Source organism: Rhamphochromis sp. 'chilingali' (genome assembly GCF_963969265.1).
Source record: "Rhamphochromis sp. 'chilingali' genome assembly, chromosome: 8".
In the NCBI taxonomy this organism is placed as follows: Eukaryota; Metazoa; Chordata; class Actinopteri; order Cichliformes; family Cichlidae; genus Rhamphochromis; species Rhamphochromis sp. 'chilingali'.
The window spans coordinates 20398809-20416855 of NC_137935.1; the positions used below are offsets into that span (position 1 = coordinate 20398809).

Here is an 18047-nt window from a genome sequence, read left to right on the forward strand (position 1 = left end):
GGTAACGATGGCAATGCGTCGGTAACCATGGCAATGCATGTAAACCATGCCATTGGGCCGGTAACCCTGGCAATGTGTCGGTAACCATGGCAACGCATGTAAACCATGCCATTGGGCCGGTAACATGGCAACGGGCAGGTAACGATGGCAACGCATGTAAACGCATGTCAACACGTTGGTAACCATGGCAATGCGTCGATAACCATGGCAACGGACCGGTAACGATGGCAATGCGTCGGTAACCATGGCAACGCATGTAAACCATGGCAACGGCCGGTAACCATGGCAACGGGCCGGTAACCATGGCAACGTGTGTGTGTGTGTGTGTGTGTGTGTGTGAGACCCCCACAGCAGGAGGCCCTTCAATTAGCATCCGCCCTCGTTAGCACCGCGCTTTCATTTGAGGCCCAATCCCGCTGGTTTAATGGCCACGACGCCTCTCCCTTTCCACTGCATTCTTTCCAAATCACTTCCACCACCAGCAGGAAAAGACAGAGCACTGCAAACAACAACACACACACACACACACACACACAGAGAGAGAGAAACAAACACACAGGAATAGTTGTCTGAGTGTTTCAACGTGAGCGTCCATAATAACAACGGTACCAGACATAGGCTGTGTTTGTCTTTGTAGGGGGTAATGAGTGTGTGTTTGCTTGTTGACAGTGTATTTACACTCACTGAGAGAGAAAGCAGGAAGGATCAGAGGCTTTTATGTGCTGAATGGGTGGTTTTTCTTTGTTTTGGACTGCAGGTTAACCTGCAGCATCTTGAGCAGTGTTGGCCAACAATTATGTACAATCTGTGGCGCATACTGTGTGTTCTGAAGCAGCTTGTGGATTTCACACTTTGGTTCTATTTGTACTTTTTTTCTGATTCATATGCTTCATGATGCTTTCGCAACTCTGTGAAATTCTGCAATGTTTTTCTTTTTATTGTTGTAACATTGATTTTAAATCTAGGCGATGTGAGAAGCGTGTAGATCAACCTTTTTAGATCAACCCCAACCTTTTTTGCGCCACAAACCGGTTTGTGCCCGACAATATTTTCACGTACCGGCCTTTAAGGTGTCGCGGATGAATACAACAAAACAAAACTAGTACCGGTACCGAAAAAAAAGAAGATTTATTCATAGCACACGTGAAAAGACCCAGGAAAACAGAGTTAACGAAATAACTGCTTATTTAAGCAGTTATTTAACAAACGCAGGCAGACAAGGAAAATCTGAACTTGAGCTCTTTTATCTTCATTCAGTTGTCATCAGTTTCACACTGTACGTGTCTGTCTGTGTGTGTGTGTGTATATATACATCAATAGTGAATCTGTTCACATTGACAGACAGTAGGATGATTGTGAAAGGGTTTGGGAAGTTGGATCTGCTGAAGTCTCTGCATACAAAGTCTTGCTGCCCTACCGCAGTGATGACATGCATGTGTGTAGTGTTTGTGTGACCGAAACACAACTCCTTCCAAAAACGTGTGTGAGCTCGACACCTCCTGTGGTCCTCACCATGTAGGCAAACTGGGGTCTGACCCATAAAGGTCTAAGTGACAAATGGCCTGTATTTGTATAGCGCTTTACTTAGTCCCTAAGGACCCCAAAGTGCTTTACACTACATTCAGTCATTCACACACTGGTGATGGCAAGCTACATTGTAGCCACAGCTGCCCTGGGGTGCACTGACAGAGGCGAGGCTAACGGACACTGGCGCCACCGGGTCCTCTGACCACCTCCAGTAGGCAACGGGTGAAGTGTCTTGCCCAAGGACACAACGACCGAGACTGTCCGAACCGGGGCTCGAACCGGCAACCTTCCGATTACAAGACGAACTGCCAACTCTTGAGCCACGATCGCCGTTGCGATCAACATGTTGGTGTTTTTATTGATATAATTATTGGAATATTTACATTTATTTGAAACAACATGCTATCTATAGACTACAGACTCAGAAAGTTGCTAGCATGGCTGTGGTCAACACAATTCCTTGTGAATTGGAAGTTACCATGAGAAGGCACAACTTGGACCATGCATGGTAATGTTTATTCCTGACATGCAAAATGTACACCACAGAGAGGTGAACTGGCACATACAATATACTGGAAAGGAAACACATTAATACACGGAAATGAAGTGGAAAAGTTTGAACTGTTTTACTGACAGTTGGCTTCTGCTCGCCAATTGTTCCAGATGAAAAATGTAGATGTAAGAAAAACAGTAGGGCTGTCGCCTGCACTACGTAAACAGTAGGGCATCTTTGGATTTTGCTGCTTTCGGATGTTTTGCTAAAGTGACTTTTTGTACAACCACGAGTATGAACGGGGACTTGAAAGTCTGTTAACTCGACAGTTAGCAGTTGTACATCCTTTCACTGATGATGATGAGGACTTGGTAGTATCACTTTAGCAGCATAATATAGCTATAAGGTTTCACTTGTTTGAACTGTATGAGCAAGTGAAAACAAGCACTGCAACTTATCAAAATGAAAATGATACAAAATGTAAATTAACCCCGCCATCCAAATAACATTATTGCCCCCAAAATCTATCCAAATGATCTGAATAATGCAACATAGTGTTACTGAATTTTATCTCTGCTCACAAGCCTGGTACATGTCACTGTAACATACTTGTTATATGTATCCACAGGCAGAACAATAAACTGCATCTCTTCGATAAAATTATGAATACAGACAATTTGTCAGGCTTGAACTTTACAGAATGCTTGTGTTTTTTGTTTAAATGCTTTTCATTGTTACTAAGTTAAACTTATAGACCCGCTCGTTGTTTAAAAAAAAAGAAGCATGCGTACATATTGCATATATATTTTCCTATATAAATACATTTTATACCAATACAACAAGCTGGAAAAAACATTCAGTGAAATAATCAGTGACATTTAACAGTCATTGTATAACAATGCCAATGGTGTAGAAAGGCAGCAAACACACGTGCACACGCACGCGTGCACGCACACACGTAAAATTAATTATAAGGGAATATGGTGAGGAGAAACAACACCTGAAGGTGTAGCTGAGACTAAGTCATGTTTGTGGTAAATAATTAGATGTACACAAAACAGTCTCACATGTGCAAACCTGCTAGTCTCTCAGACTCCTGGAAAAGGTAAGAAACATGGAAATAACAGTCAAAATGAAGGCAGAGGTTCGGTGATCTACATTCAGGCATGCACTTGGTCTTGTTTTTTTTTGTTTTCAATGAAAAATTATAATAAATAAAAACAATTATGTCCCCTGCCCACTTTCACAAACCTTTGAGTTTCCACTGAGCATCCAGGTACTGACAAAGCAGCCACTATGACAGCCTTAGCAAACCCAGCACCGCTTGGCATACAAACATATAAAATGTACATATACAATGTATATATGTAATTTTTTTCTATCCACATTTCAAATATATTTGTAACTGTATATGCTTTGAATGCAAAAGATTCGATGAGGAATATATGAGGATTATATGCAGCTGTCCAAAGTTTGGCGACCAAACCCCAAATCCATTTTTCGAAAGAAGCTCCATCTCATACAGAGAAAGTCGCTCTCTCCTCATACACAGATTATTGTCTTCATTGAGAGAAGTCCATGTTCCACACTGGGAAACACACGGGGTTCCTTCTGACCACAAACAAATCTGCATTTTCTTCCTCCTCTGTTTTAACCTGACAGATTTACATCAGGATTTTCATTATTTTTGTCAAGCAAATGCTAACCAGATTCTAATACATGCATCTCTGAATGGTGTTTTTCATTTGTTTACTTGCTGAAAGATCATCTCTCGCGAGTTCATTTGGTAACTGTAAAAAAGGGAAAGAGAAGAAGTATGTTACACACTTATGATTGCAGCAAAAGTAAATGTAACACACACACAGATGTTGGCAAAGTTGAAAACAGGAAACACATCTGAAGCATGTCATTCTTTCTGTCTGTAAACAAGATCGCTTGAAAAATTTTGGATTCTGATTTCGATAAAACTTTGAGTGTAGAGGGGCCTTATCTTCAAGGTCAACTTAATGATTTATTGGTTGAAAATTGACAAAAAGCCTTATAAGAATTTAAAAGTTTTAGCGTTTGACCTCTGACCTCTCCTTCAAGATTGATATAAAAGTCAAAATGACAATAATGTAATCAATGTAAACATCTGTCATGCTACTCTTATCTCATTTTTACTGCACTACAAACTTCTTAACGTATGTTTAAAAAGAAGAAAGTAAACAAAATGAGTTACCAGGAACATTCTGCCGAGAGAGTGAGCTGCCTTGGCAGATGTTTCTTGGACTACCCTTCTGAGTAGATAGTTCCTCCTACAGCTACACTTTAAACCTCAATCTAAATCTCGGTGCAGCACACTGGACACCATCATGATAACATCACTGTCCTCAAAAATTTGTCCTGCTTGATTCAATGAATGTACCTGAAACTGAGACGTAGACTGTGATCATGACCACGCCCAAGACAATGGAGACGATACTGAGCAGACGAGCCAGTTTACCCAGCCTCTTGGCCCCGTCTATGTCCCCCGCCTGGAGACTGTTTCTGGACTGAGGACACACAAAAGCAGCAAGACTATTAAACAAATTTAATATATTAGGTAGTAGACCAAACATTTTTAGGAAGATCTGTCGAACCAGCCAAACCAAGGATACACTTAGGGTGGAGATTTTCATCTACATATTTATGAGTTCTTGGATAAAGCTAGAGATGCAAACAGTGATGTAGCAGGAACCCTATAAAGTATTATTTGTAATTAATCCAGTTCTTCCTCTAATTTCTTTATTTTTCCAGTTTGTGTAGGAAAAACTAATAAGACCAAGCAGCACTAAGACTTTGTGACTGCCCCAAAACCTGAGTTATTGCACCTGCACCTGAAGAACTCCAAATTGTTTGATTATTATCAATTTTGAACACCCTGAAACTACTGAACTAATCATCCTGGATCAGTCAGGCTCATCGATGGATTTTGCTGATCTGGTGTAATGTGATTTAACATTTAAAAAAAGAAATAGGTGATTAAAAAAAACCTTTATTAACTCACGAACATACACAAGTCTTCACACACATTGAGTGTAAGGTGTGAAATTCAAGATACATATAAACCATTGCTCACTGAGCTTATGTACTAAAGTGCAATGCTTTTCCCATTTATGGGTGAAACAAATGTGAAAAGTTCTTGAAAAATGTCCAGATTAGTACATATTTTACACTGAAAACATAAAACACCCGTATGTTCTCCAGAGCTGGTTTTTCTTTCGGCATATACACTGAAGCGCTGAGGTGTACCAATAATTATTCACACTCTAACCTGTGGCTCTTTGAAAAGTCTAACCCTCAAAAGTTTTCATGGGGACAATGTAGTTAGGCAGCATCAGATGGTAGTCTGTAGAATGACTTTGGACACCAAGAACAAGTAGAAGTGAGTTGAGACAAGCTCTGGGTGGTGGGGAAAAGTTACTGGTGTTTGGGGTATCTTCTGGGCAGACGACACAGGACAAAGAGACTTGGTGGTGGAAAGAGGAAGTGCAAGAAAACACTCAAAGGTTAGTGAAGAAACAGTGGGATAGTCAGGAAGATGAATGAAGTGCACAGAGTACTGGAGGCTAATAATATAAAAAAGAGAGGTGGCAAAGCCAAAGGAAAGCAGGCAGGGGTCTCTGTGGACTCTGTGGAGCCTGGACAGGTGGAGGTATGCTCTGGAGAGAAAAGGAATGAAAGTCAGTAGTAGCAAACAGAATACGTGTGTGTGAATGAGAGAGTGGCAGGTGGAAAGATGAAAATGTAAAGAGTATCAAAATCAAAGGGAAAGTTTACAAGATGGTAGTGAGACCTGCTGTGGCACTGACAAAGAGACCATGATGGACAGGGTTAGAAATGATTATGTCAGAGTGACATCTCACAGTGCTTTGGAAACAATGTTAGAGGCAAAGCTGTGATGGTTTTGACATGTGCAGAGAAGGGATCGTGGCTTTACTGGACAAATGATGAAGTTCCTGGCCGGAGGAAAATACTGAAGCAGCTCTTCAAGAGTTACACTTTAAAATATTTATCATATAGTTAATCAATACTTATTTTAAAAAGAAATTGATAAACATGCAGCACAGTAATGTTGACTTGTGAAATGCAGAGAGTAATTTATTTCAACTGTAAACGGGCAAATCTCATGCCGGCAGATTGGGACTGATGGAAGAATGTGACTTGCAGAGCCAATTGGATGGAGTCGGTGAGTGCAGCAGTATGAAGGGGTTGTATATCATTTTAATGCTGAACGTATATTGCTTTGCTTGTACACTGCAGATACGGAGACAGAGTGATTCATGCGTATGTGTGAAAGGTGTGATGGATGGGAATTCTCAGCCTTCTGCATTGCTTTTATGTGAGTCACCCCAAAGATCAAATCTCCCGTTACTGATGTCTCAGGCTTTTCATTGGATTGGCAGGGTTTTTTAACAGTGTATGTTTTTATTTTGTGAAAGGGAATCCACACAAAGGAACACTGCTCTTCACGGTATTGCAGCATGTACATGCACACATCAGATAAAAAATCTTATGTTGCTGTTTTTCATTTATTTAGTCATAAAACAAAATTTCATCATGTGTGTGTTTTGCCTATAGTTTACATATATCACTCCAAGTATTTGCTCTATAACTTAACAAGTTTCACTTGAGTACTAGAGCAACTAAACAACCTGATCAACCTGAATGGAGATGGCGTTTAAATACTTCAGCAGGTGTCCAGGATGAGTCTTTTCAAAGCAGAGGTGATAAAACAGAAATTGGAACTCTCACCAAAACTTATCTGGTATTAGAAGAAAGAAAGTGCTGCCCTACTGTCCTAAGACTAAAATACATATAAGCTCTACACAGGTTGGAGTTACAGATATAAAAATATGAAAAGTTAAAAAACAAAAACAAAACAAAGAAATTCATCAGTTTGACAGTTTAACTACACTATCGTATTCCTCAAAAGATTTTTCCCCATTTTACATATGAAAGTTCAAATGCTTTAAATATAAACGGCATTGTGTGTATGAAAGTGTTAATAAAACAAATATAATTAACACTGACTGAAATTAAAAGCATTTTCATCAGAATTAAAAGTAAGAGGTGATTTGCAGGTAGAAGAAGGATCATGACTCAGTCCATGTGTGACTGCAGCAATGAAACCTGCCTACACCTGAGTTTAGCAGCGATTGAGAACTTCATGCTTCATAAGAGAATTTCAGGAAGTAATCCACTATTCTTAATTTGACATTACCCTCACAATTTAGTTTGAAATCATGCTATGGTGTCTCTGTTTTCTTGCTTCATTCAGTCACTGAATACTGAAGAAATAGAGTGTTGGGGGTTAGGTGGGAACTGCCTCAAATTCAGATTGAATTACAGAGTAGTTCCCCTGATTACTAACTTGTTACTCCATCGTCTCACTCCCGTGAGATGCTCTGCCTCCAGGCTGTCTGGTAGTAAGATACTACTGTGCACTAGTACACGTGGGTTTGGGACAGTGCAACCTTAGGATAGAGTGGAAAACTACTTTTAAATATGGCATTCATCTCTTCTTTTAATAATGCCTGATGTTTGGGAAATAATAACAACAACCGAGCTCATGATGGGCAGGGATAGCTCAGTAGGTAAAAGTGGTCGCCCCATGATCGGAAGGTCGGCGGTTCGAATCCACTTAACGGCTACCCTGAGGTACCTCTGAGCAAGGTACCGTCCCTACACACTGCTCCCCGGGCGCCTGCTTAGTGGGCTGCCCACTGCTTCACAGAGTGAATGGGTCAAATGCAGAGAAAAACAAGTAATTTCCCCATGGGGATCAATAAAGTATCCATTATTATTATTATGATATACTTTCAAAGCAGAATGTCTTCACATTCTTGCATGATAAAGGATTTCAGCTGCCCAGTGCATAATGAACTCAATATAAAGAAGATGAGGAAGTGGTACTAGGCATGGGTGAAATATGAATGTTTTGGATTATTAAAGATGCAGGAAAAAAAGGAGAAATAAATTAAATACACAGCGCTTAACAAATTTATTAGGCCAAAACAGCTGCTCTAAGTTAACAGCTCTGGTAATTATGAAAATTATGTTTTTCTTAGTTGTAGATGCAAAGATGAAATGCACTGATGGTAGTTTTTTGAGATCTTTCTGAGAAAAGCTCACGTCTGCTTTTAAGGAGGACCTTGGGACCATGTGATGAAAAATGTACATTTGTCAGAATTTTACATTGACAAATATTCTTCTTACCCCTTCAAACTTGAACCGTTAAATAATTGCCAATAAATGGAGAATTTATTAAATCTCCTGACATTTATAAAAAGATGAAATTTGCAATAATTTGCAAAAAACAAAGTTTAGCAAATATGATAGCTACACCTGGCAAAGAATTACTTCTTAAAAGTGTATTATCCAATATATTTGTATTTTTTAGGGAAAAAAAAAAATCACACTGAAATGTTGAAGTCTCAAAAACTGTATGTATCAAATATAATACACTAGTCTGTTATGGGGTTAAATTACTGACTGATTTGCTCACACAGTTTATCGCAGCTTCACAAACGCCTCCCAATTTTTAATTCTAAAAGGCTCAAACTCAACTTTTGACAGATGCTGCATCGCAATTAAAACAAAGATATTTCAATATAATGCAATTGCTTTAAAACAGTCACCTAATATAATGTACTCCTATATCCTGCATGGTAAGAAACGTAATCACAAAAACTATTTAACTGGACGATTATTTCTAGGATTTATTTAAATTTGATCAAATCTAAATATCTACTACATGCAATGTCTCATCCCACAATCCAGGCTCATGACAGTAAAACAAAAACATTACTTTTTTTTTTTTTTTAACTCTCACTCACTCACTCTTTCACAGGGACACACTCCATCTTCTTGCTCTGAGGACTGCAATGTGAAGCTATGGTGCAAAGTCCCGCTGGAGCCTGTATTGATCTTTTCTCATAGAGAAAAGCAGCATCAGCACCTTAAATCAATGGAAGTCCCTTTCAGAAAACACAGCCTATTTGGCCAGCTTGGAGAGAAACCATCAATGGAGAATGGAGGTGATTTAAAAAGATGATATTTTACTTGCATAATGATAATAAGAAAGTAAAAAGAAACAAAGGAAGGCAATGTCAGCACTCTCATTTGGACCTAGTCTTGTTGGATGTTACCTTTGAGACCTGCGAGAGGTTTTCATTTGTGTTTGTGAATATCTGTGTGTAGTGAAAGGGAGGCACCCTTTGCTTCACTGAATCACGCCTGTATTGATTCACAGCACGACTACGGGTCATATTTGTTTTCAGAATGGGAAATTCTACCCTAATTGTAGTGTTCATTGTGCTGCCTTTGTACACACACACACGCACACTCGTTCTCTCTAATGTGTTCAAATGTTCAGCAGACAAGTGTGGGTGGTAGTAAGTCAGTAAGTGCTTCTTTTCTCACTTGCCATTAATAATGGAGAACCAACAGCAGCCATGGTGGAACGCAGAAGTGTACAGTGAGAGGATGTTTTCTTCTATGAGCAAATCTGTCGTTTTCCAGGTTTATACATTATGTCTTTCAAAACTTTTAGATTATAATCCCCAAATGAATTTGTACGAGGCTTTTGCAGGGTTTTTTGTTTTGGTATGTTAAGTTAAATCACATTGGTCCGGTGAGGGATAAAGAACATCGCAGTCTCTCGGAAGCGGCTAGCAAGGCTTTTAGACTTTTTACAGAAAATGCCCATTAAAATTTCAAACCACCCATGCGACCAAATGATCAAACCTTCCAGAGCTATGATGGCACAATACCTATTCTAGCTATAAAATGCATTGTAGCTGATGGTTACATACGATTTTACTTGTGTTTATATATTTGCTTGTGAATTCAAACAAACTAACAGAGTGCTAATGCTTTTAAAGACTAGACCATCATAGTATAAACCTTTATCCATTGGCAGATCATTTATAAGTGAACCACTGCCAGGCATATTTAAATAACTCAGAGTCAGGTTTCATCGTTTAGTTCATAGCACAGTGCACTATCATCGGGATAATGTATGCTATTATTAGCAATCTGTTTGTTAAACCAAACACAGTTTATCGATATACAATTCAACTACAAAAACAAAACAGAAATGGGCTATTTGTACTAAAAAAGGGCAAACACTCACCACAGGTGAGATTTCTAAAGCAAAGAGTTGTCTAGTTACACCGCTGTCATTATCTAATGTGATGCAAATCACACAATGAAAAGTAAGTTTAGCATCTGTTACTTAGCAATTGGAATGCACAGCTTAAGCTGGTGCAAATGCCATTATTACAACTTTTTTTTTGCAGGTAGTTAATCACAAATTAATGTGCTGAAGCGATTTCTGTTGCATTTGTCCAGATTTTGCTAATAAAATGAAGAATAGGTTTTACTGAAACATTTGTAAGCTCACATGCAAATACGATATATAAGGACAATATGAAGGTCCATTGAAAATATTTGGGTGTTGGCTGCCTTTTATTCCATTGTCTGTCGAGATGATCCCACACTGCTTCAGTAGTGTTGCAGTTGGGACTCTAGGGGAAGGTTAGTCCATGACTGATAGAGTTCCAATGTGTGTTTTTCTATCCAGGTATGATTTTACTGCACTGGAAGTGTTTGCGACCATTGTCATGCTGAAAATTGAAGCTATCACCAATCAGATGATTTGCAGATGGTATTGCATTAGGTATTAACATCTGATGGCACTTCTCTGTGTTTACAATTGTATCAATTAAGCACCTTGAGGCAACAGTTGTTGTCATTTATATAAATAAAAATAAATGTAATCAATTTTGTCAAGATTTCCAACACCACTGGCTGATAGGCAGCTCCAAACCATGACAGAACCTCCACCATGTTTTACAGATGGCTGTAGACACTCACTGTCGTATCTCTCTCCTGACCTCTTCTGCACATCCTGATTTCACATTTGGATTCACCACTCCACTCCACTGTTGCCACTGATTTTTCAGTACAGTTTTTGTACAATTTGGCATACCTCAGCCCTTTGTCCCAGTATCCCTTCATCAACAATGCCTTCTTGCCAGAAGAAGACAGTCCCTTCCACTGAGACCATCTCGTGAGTCTTCAGTGAACATCTGGGCCTTCAGATCAACTGGAGGGCCAGATGCATCTCTCAGGTCCTGTCAGGCTGGATCTTTTCCCCTATTAAGGACATGGCATTCAGATAACTTTATCTTCTGAAGATTCTTATTCTTTTGTTCTCCACTTCAAAATACAATTTATGTGTGTTGTCGCAGGCTGCTAGTAACAAAGTGCCTGAAGATACAGTTCTTTGCGTAGAGACAACACTGATTCATCCCCTAACTTATCATGTCTTTTTATGTTTGAATGAGTCATAGGTCAGTGTTAAGTGGCCTAACAAAAACATTCCTCTCAATATAGTGAGGTAGAAGCACTGGAATGAAAATGAATGGAAAAACAGCTAAAGAAACTTCTGGACCTTCTGGAAGGCTGGAGAACTATCATACGAGAAAGTCTTGTTCTTTGGAGGCAAAATAGAAAGAAAAGAGGGGTGGCTCAAGATTTCTGTACAATATTGTAAATAAAATGTCCCAATATTATAATTAAAACAAGTGAAGATGCATTCATTTTTAATATTAAATCATCGAGTAGTGGGATTTGAAGATTTTAAAAGCTCCTATATTATCAAATAAGCCACTCATATAGCTAGTGGCCCTTATGCTGGTAAGTGCTCTGTACTATACTTGTACTCAAAACATGACTTTCTATGCATTCAGTTGTATTATTCAGTGGATGATCACATTGTAGCATTCATTGATTTAAAATGATAAATGAGTTGTAGCACACGGCTTTTCTTTTTTCTCTGTAACACTCTGATGAGCTCACATTGGGTAAGAACAGTGTTAAATGCTCTCTGATGGTGACTGCAGCACTTGACTGCTAATAAGATCTCATTTACCTACACACACACACACACATACACACACAAACAAAGCCATCCCGCCAGTGCAGCATTGTGAGACCATATTTTACAGGCAAATCTGCAGCACATGCAGTAATGCTCCTGCAGTTTGGGCATTCCCATTACTGGGATAGGCTAGTGCGCACTGTAAAAACCTATTACCCCAACCTCTCCAGTAACCATAATTGACTGCGTATCTTCAACGTTTGCCAGCCGCAAGTCCTTCCCACCAAGCATCTGTCAGAGATCTTTGGCGGCAGCCAGCTGGAAGTTGGCTTTTATGTGCTCCTACTGCTGAAAGTAGTGGGAGATGATGATGGATGTAACTGTTCCTGCTGTTAGCAATGCACCATCTACAGTGTGGAAAGATGCTGACGCTTTTACAAGGGTAAATGGGACCAACACAGATGGATACTTTTACCTGTTTAAGCGATTAAAAGAGGGATATACATCTTACTTAATGTTTGCACTGTCTACATACACAAAAATGTGTATTTTCTTAAATTCTGTGATATAGTTTATGTTTTGCATAATAGCAGAATCTACTGAAGTCTGCATTTACAGTTAGACACAGACAATTACACGAGTTTTGATTGTATTTAAAGCTGGAGCTGGAGACAGGTGTGTGATCTAAAAACAAAACACCTGGATATATTTGTATCCACTCCTATATTTGCGTTTCTTTCCAGCTCTGTTTGAGGTTTGAAAGATTCCTGGGGTAAATATTTGGGTCTGTTGCAGCTCAGTTTTGTGTCGAACAGGCTGGAATACTGTGGATTTGTCAAAGCTTTGTTGCTTGAATCTGCTGCTAAAAACAGCTGTATTTCTGAAGAACTAAAGCAATGAGCTGAAACAGGCTTAAATGCCACTTAGAGCTACGGGACAGTGCCACAGATACTGCTGCTTATCACTCTGATCACATTACACAGCCATTTTTGAGCCATTGCTTAGCTACAAATGTTGATTGCGTACTATACTTATAAAACAAAAGCTATATGGTTTACATCAGGTTTTAATTGAATACACAGCACACAGCACAGTTAATGTTACATAATAGCACGACTGTTAAGCACAAACCCTCTTGGCATGAAATGAAAGTCTGAATCCAGATCACTGGAAGCTAAAGGCTCATCAATAATGCAAGTGACCACCAACTGTGGCATTTCATATCAGGCTACCCCTTAAGATGGTCTTTTTTGATCTTTCTGTCTTTCTGTGAATGAATTTCTAAAGTCTGTTCAGCTTCCTCTGACACCTCCCCATTGATACCATTTTAAAAGTTGCTCTTTTTTTTTATCTGACTTTCCAGCAATATCCATTTCACAGTGGATGATGAGTAGCGAATACTGGCACTTAGCACTAATCTGGCACTCCAAAGCTGTATCGTGTGGTATCAACCACATTACTTTTGATTCATCTGCTCACAAGTGAGCGTTGTACACCTCTGTTTTTCCTGTTCTGACTCACTCGCACTTATCTGACTGTGCTATCTGATTCAGCTTCTTCTAATCAAGTGATAGGAACTACTTTATGGCTATTTGCTGTCTCTCTCATGCCCATCTGCCCTTGTAGCGAATGATGTTTTGATCTTCTTTGGGAGGCCCATATCCCCTTTCCTTACCCCCCAGGAAAGAGAGAGGATGTTGATCGCTGCTACTGAGCTGGCTAACTGCTGCAATCTGCCCTCTGCAGAGAAACTAAATTGACTTCTCTCGCCTTCTATTGAGTTAGTGGCCAGCTCCAGTTTCTTCCTCCTTCGCTTTTCTCTCTTCTGCCCTCTGTGAAAACCTCCCTCTGCCACACTTTCTCTCTGTCTCTCTCTCTCTCTCTCTCTCTCACACACACACACACACACACACACACACACACACACTCTCTCTCTCTCTCTCTCTCTCTCTCTCTCTCTCTCTCTCTCTCTCTCTCTCTCTCTCTCTCTCTCAATGCCATTAGCCAGCAACCGACTTGTGAATGTCAGTGGGTTCGTGATGATGGCTCAGGGAAGTACAGGCTGTCTTGTGGATACCGTCTGATATTCCCCTTGGTGTGTAGTCCCCGCAAGAGTGATATTACAGAACTAATGGCTTACTGCATTTCCTCTGCTTTGTTTCTCTGTAGATCTGAGAATTGGCTACTGGACAGTGTCAGAAGTAAAGTGCGCTGAAAAACACAAATGGCTTGAAACTAAGGAGCCGTCAGCCACCAGGAGTTAAAATCGTGACACAGGGAAGTTATGACTGATGGCGCTAAAAGAGTTCTGCTAGAATGGTTCCAGATACTTACTGCAAAGGTCCGTCATAGGCTGTTTGTGTCTGTACTGCTCAAGAACAGCAGTTTGCCTTTCTCTACACTTACAGTGCAGAACACATTAGATATTATGGCTAACAACACACTTTGCTAAGCTCTATTGTGGCTGTTACAGAGCTTGAAGAGCCTATATACATACGATTTGTAGTTTACAAGCCTTTTTTCTTATTTTAGATGTTTTATTGTAAATGTGGAAAAGAGTAAAAATATAGTAAATATAGCTGTGGTAATTTAGGCAGGAATTTGATACAGTTTCAACATATTGGTAGAGAAGAATATATACATACATAAAATTTTTGACCTTCACACTATGTTCTGTTTATGAATTACTTTATTTCAAAAGTTGTGTGTGTATATCACATGGAGGCAAATTTACATACGTGATTTAAATATACCAAGCTTTTTGAAATGTGTGTAAACACTGGACTTCCTGCTGATTGCCAGACAAATTATGTGAATGATGCCATTTTTAAATAAACACAAGCATCTTTCTTTGCATTATGCATTATGCACTTTTATAAGCTCATATGTGCAGCACACACTGGTACTGATGTATCTTTGAGAGATATAGGCATAGTATTGTGTAAAAAAACAATACTAAAAAGCAGAGCCTCAAACAGCAGCTCCACCATCTTCGCTCCAGACCTCACTGCAGAGGGAGACAGCAGGAAAGTGCATCCTCAGCATCACAGATCAGTTACATGTGCTGCGTTTTGGAATGCAGCCCATACAAAGGTCTATCTGCAAAAACACAACATTTTATTTACAATTCTGTAATGCCATATCTGACTGAAGTAGCTTTAGTGTCTTAGCTGCACCCTTAAATTTCCTGTGAAGGGATACATCAAGTATCAGCCCCTCTGAAGCAGACCATCTGGCAGCTGAGTGGAAGCAGCCAGCGTGAGATCATTTAAAGCCTCAGCAATAGTGAAAGATAATGAGGCACTGAGTGTTCTGTGTGTATAAGTCAGTTTTTCACATACATTTGCACTTCTGTTATTTATATATATATTCAAAAATTTAAAACCTTTAAGTGTAAAAGTGTCAGAAACTCTTTTAAATTGTCATCCAAGCTCTGCTAAATGGTCTTTCTGTCTAAAATTAATATGACCATTCACCCAAACGCAAATGTGGTTCTTAGTTAGGGATAATAGCCATACTTTAAAAAAAAAAGCTTCCTTCATATATCAAAAGGCTGTAAAGGTAAAGGGCATTCTCAAATATAAAGTGAGCCTTAACTGCAAGAAGCAGTGATGGAATCTCAAGAGCCCAGTCCTCTTTTGTTCCAAGATCTTAATTTACTTAGCCTAATAGCACTGTCCCATCATGTGCACCAGCAATAACATATTTAGGGGTTTTAACACTTTTGACGAGGCAACAAGATGCTCACCATGATGGAGTACACCAGTGCCACGATGCTGATGGGCCAAACGGGGCAAATGCAGGAGATGATGACCAGGATGAGGTAATCCCGGGGCTTCGGGGTCTCCTGGACTGCGTTGCCGGTGGAGGAGCGGCTCAGACTCGCCTTGGAAGGGGAGAGAGGGGCGGAGGCGGCCAGCTGCCCGGTGGAGCCCGATCTCACGGAGACGCTGTGGCCGTTCTCCTCGGCTTCCAGACCCTTGTCGCTGCCCACGTTGACCGTGAAGGAGGTGGACATGTTCATCTGGTTCCCTCCAGGCTCAGTGGTCACTGCAAGTAGTTTCTCAGTTTCCTGGAAGTCTGGCGGCGGAGCGCCTCCTCCGCCCTCACCCAAACTGGATCTCTGGAAGTTGGCATCCGTGTTGATCGCCATGTTCACCTCTCAGTTAGAAAGATATATTTATATATTTATAAATTTGTGAAAATAAATATCTGTTAAAAATGTCTTAAGATTGATTACAAAACAGTGAATGACGGCACTTTGACTAGTCAAATTTTCGTTTTTACAACAAATCTCTAAAGCTGAGATCAACTTTGATAACGAAGAAGCTGACACGCCGAGGTGCGGTGGACGGCTTCAAATTAGATTATCTGAAAGGCGGAGAGATTTGATGGAAAAACTTCCTAAAAGCAACGAATAAAATCAGATGAAAGCAGCCTGACTCCTGTAAACATCATTTCCTCCTTCGATCACTTGTCTTGTGTTCACACCCGACACTTGAGTCATTTCAAAAGGAGCTCACAGCACAAACCGTCCCTCCTCTTTGACACATCCAGATCAGTGAGAGGAGCTTCTGTCACCCATGCAGATCTAGATCCAGTCCCACCACTTGAGCCTGTGTCTGTTTGTTCTTGCAGAAGTAGCTTCAAGGGTTTCCTTCTCCTTTCATAAAAAAGAAAGATCAAAGTCAGACGTGATTTTCGAAGCAGACCCCCCCAAAATCGGACACTTTCTCCTCCTCTGTCTCCAGGAACACAGCCACTGCACTCTACTTGGGACCAGTGTCATGTTAACGCATTTAAACAGGGCACTTCCGGCGACGATGCACAAAATAAAACTCGAGCGTTCTCAACAAAAAGCCAGTAAGGGAAAATAAACGAGTTCATCCTAACTGGTTGTACTGGCATCATGTAGGTTATTTATTTATTTTACTACGTCAGTAACAGACAAAAACCCCCTTTTTTTGTCTTTTTTTTTTTGCACACACAGTACTGTGCAAAAGTCTTGAGCCACCCCTAAGACTTTCATTAGCCCACGTATCTGTGGAAAAATAGAAAACAGGTGCAGCAATTTACTGAAACCTGAAAACATAAATGAAAGAACAGTAGATAAGGAAAAAATATAGTTTACACAACCTAATGAAAATGAAAGTCAATATTTGGCATGATCACCTTCATCCTTCAACACAGCCTGAACTCTTTCTGGAAAGCTTTCTTATAATATCTTTAAGTAGTCTTCAGGAACAGTTCTCCAGGCTTCTCGAAGGTCATTCAGAGCTCTCCTTTGAATCCTGGATGGCTTTTGTTCTTTTCTAGGTGGAGGCAAAAATTCATGATTGATAGTGTGTGTGTGTTATTAGGTCCAGGTATGCTTTGAATGCACTGGTAGTGTGTTTGTGATCACTGCCATGCTGAGAAATAAAGCTGTCATCAATCACACGCTTAGATAGCATTGCATGTTGAATCAAAAGTCTGAGAATACCAATTCTGACAAGATCACCAACACCACTGGTCAATGGCTGTTCACGTTCACTGTTGTACCTCTCTCATTAAAGAGAGGCCCTGAAGGGCCAGATGCATCTCTCAGGTCCTGTGTTGGATGTTTGCTGGATTTTTTCCTACTTCTTAACAGTTTGTGTGTTTTTGTGAGCACTTGCTAGTAACACATTGCCTAAAGATAATATTTGAAATGGATTCTTTGATAAGTTGTCTGGTAAGTGTCAACACTGATTCATTGGTTGAGTTCGAATGACTCATCATTAAGTGACTTAACAAACAAGCAAGACCATTTCAAAAAAGTCTGGCTAAAGACTTTTGCACAGATCTGTGTAACTCATGATAAATTATAATGGGCCATACTAATGTCCTTTGGCACAACCCCAAACTCATGAACACATGCCTTTACCAAGTTACTGCAACATAAGTATAAAAAATAAGAGACAACAACTTTTTTGGATACGTTAGCTACACAGTACGAAGCAGCCTACGTTCTAAAATAAAGTAAAATAAATACAAAAATCTCAGAAATCATGCTTTCATGTACTTCTCCTATAATGTGACATTCGCAGCGTTTTATTTTGCCTACATGATCGCTGCACTTCCGCCGTGTAACTAGCT

The 18047-nt window shown here is 39.9% G+C and overlaps 1 protein-coding gene across 3 annotated transcripts; it reads right to left on the reverse strand.

The window, feature by feature from the left end:
• Positions 1–551: 551 nt before the first annotated feature.
• Positions 552–16678, reverse strand: trarg1a (trafficking regulator of GLUT4 (SLC2A4) 1a). 3 transcript variants are annotated; one of them, XM_080888372.1, is made up of 4 exons: positions 16454–16678; positions 15679–16091; positions 4428–4554; positions 552–3810 (listed from the first exon to the last, which is right to left on the reverse strand). In XM_080888372.1, exons 2-4 carry the CDS (start codon positions 16081–16083, stop codon positions 3800–3802), a joined length of 543 nt encoding a protein of 180 aa, XP_080744498.1. In that variant the 5' UTR covers positions 16084–16091; positions 16454–16678; the 3' UTR covers positions 552–3799. The 3 variants fall into 3 exon arrangements, with proteins under 3 accessions (XP_080744498.1, XP_080744499.1, XP_080744500.1); XM_080888373.1 differs by lacking the exons at positions 552–3810; positions 4428–4554 and adding an exon at positions 14113–15025 and having other exon boundaries at positions 15679–16678; XM_080888374.1 differs by lacking the exons at positions 552–3810; positions 4428–4554 and adding an exon at positions 14113–15029 and having other exon boundaries at positions 15679–16678.
• Positions 16679–18047: the final 1369 nt, after the last annotated feature.

Bases quoted from the DNA above. Each gene is read 5' to 3' on its own strand.
- trarg1a (XM_080888372.1), bottom strand. From the start codon at position 16,083: ATGGCGATCAACACGGATGCCAACTTCCAGAGATCCAGTTTGGGTGAG. The intron at 4,555-15,678 runs GTGAGCATCTTG...GTGTGTCCTCAG, and splicing joins CACTGGTGTACTCCATCATG to TCCAGAAACAGTCTCCAGGC.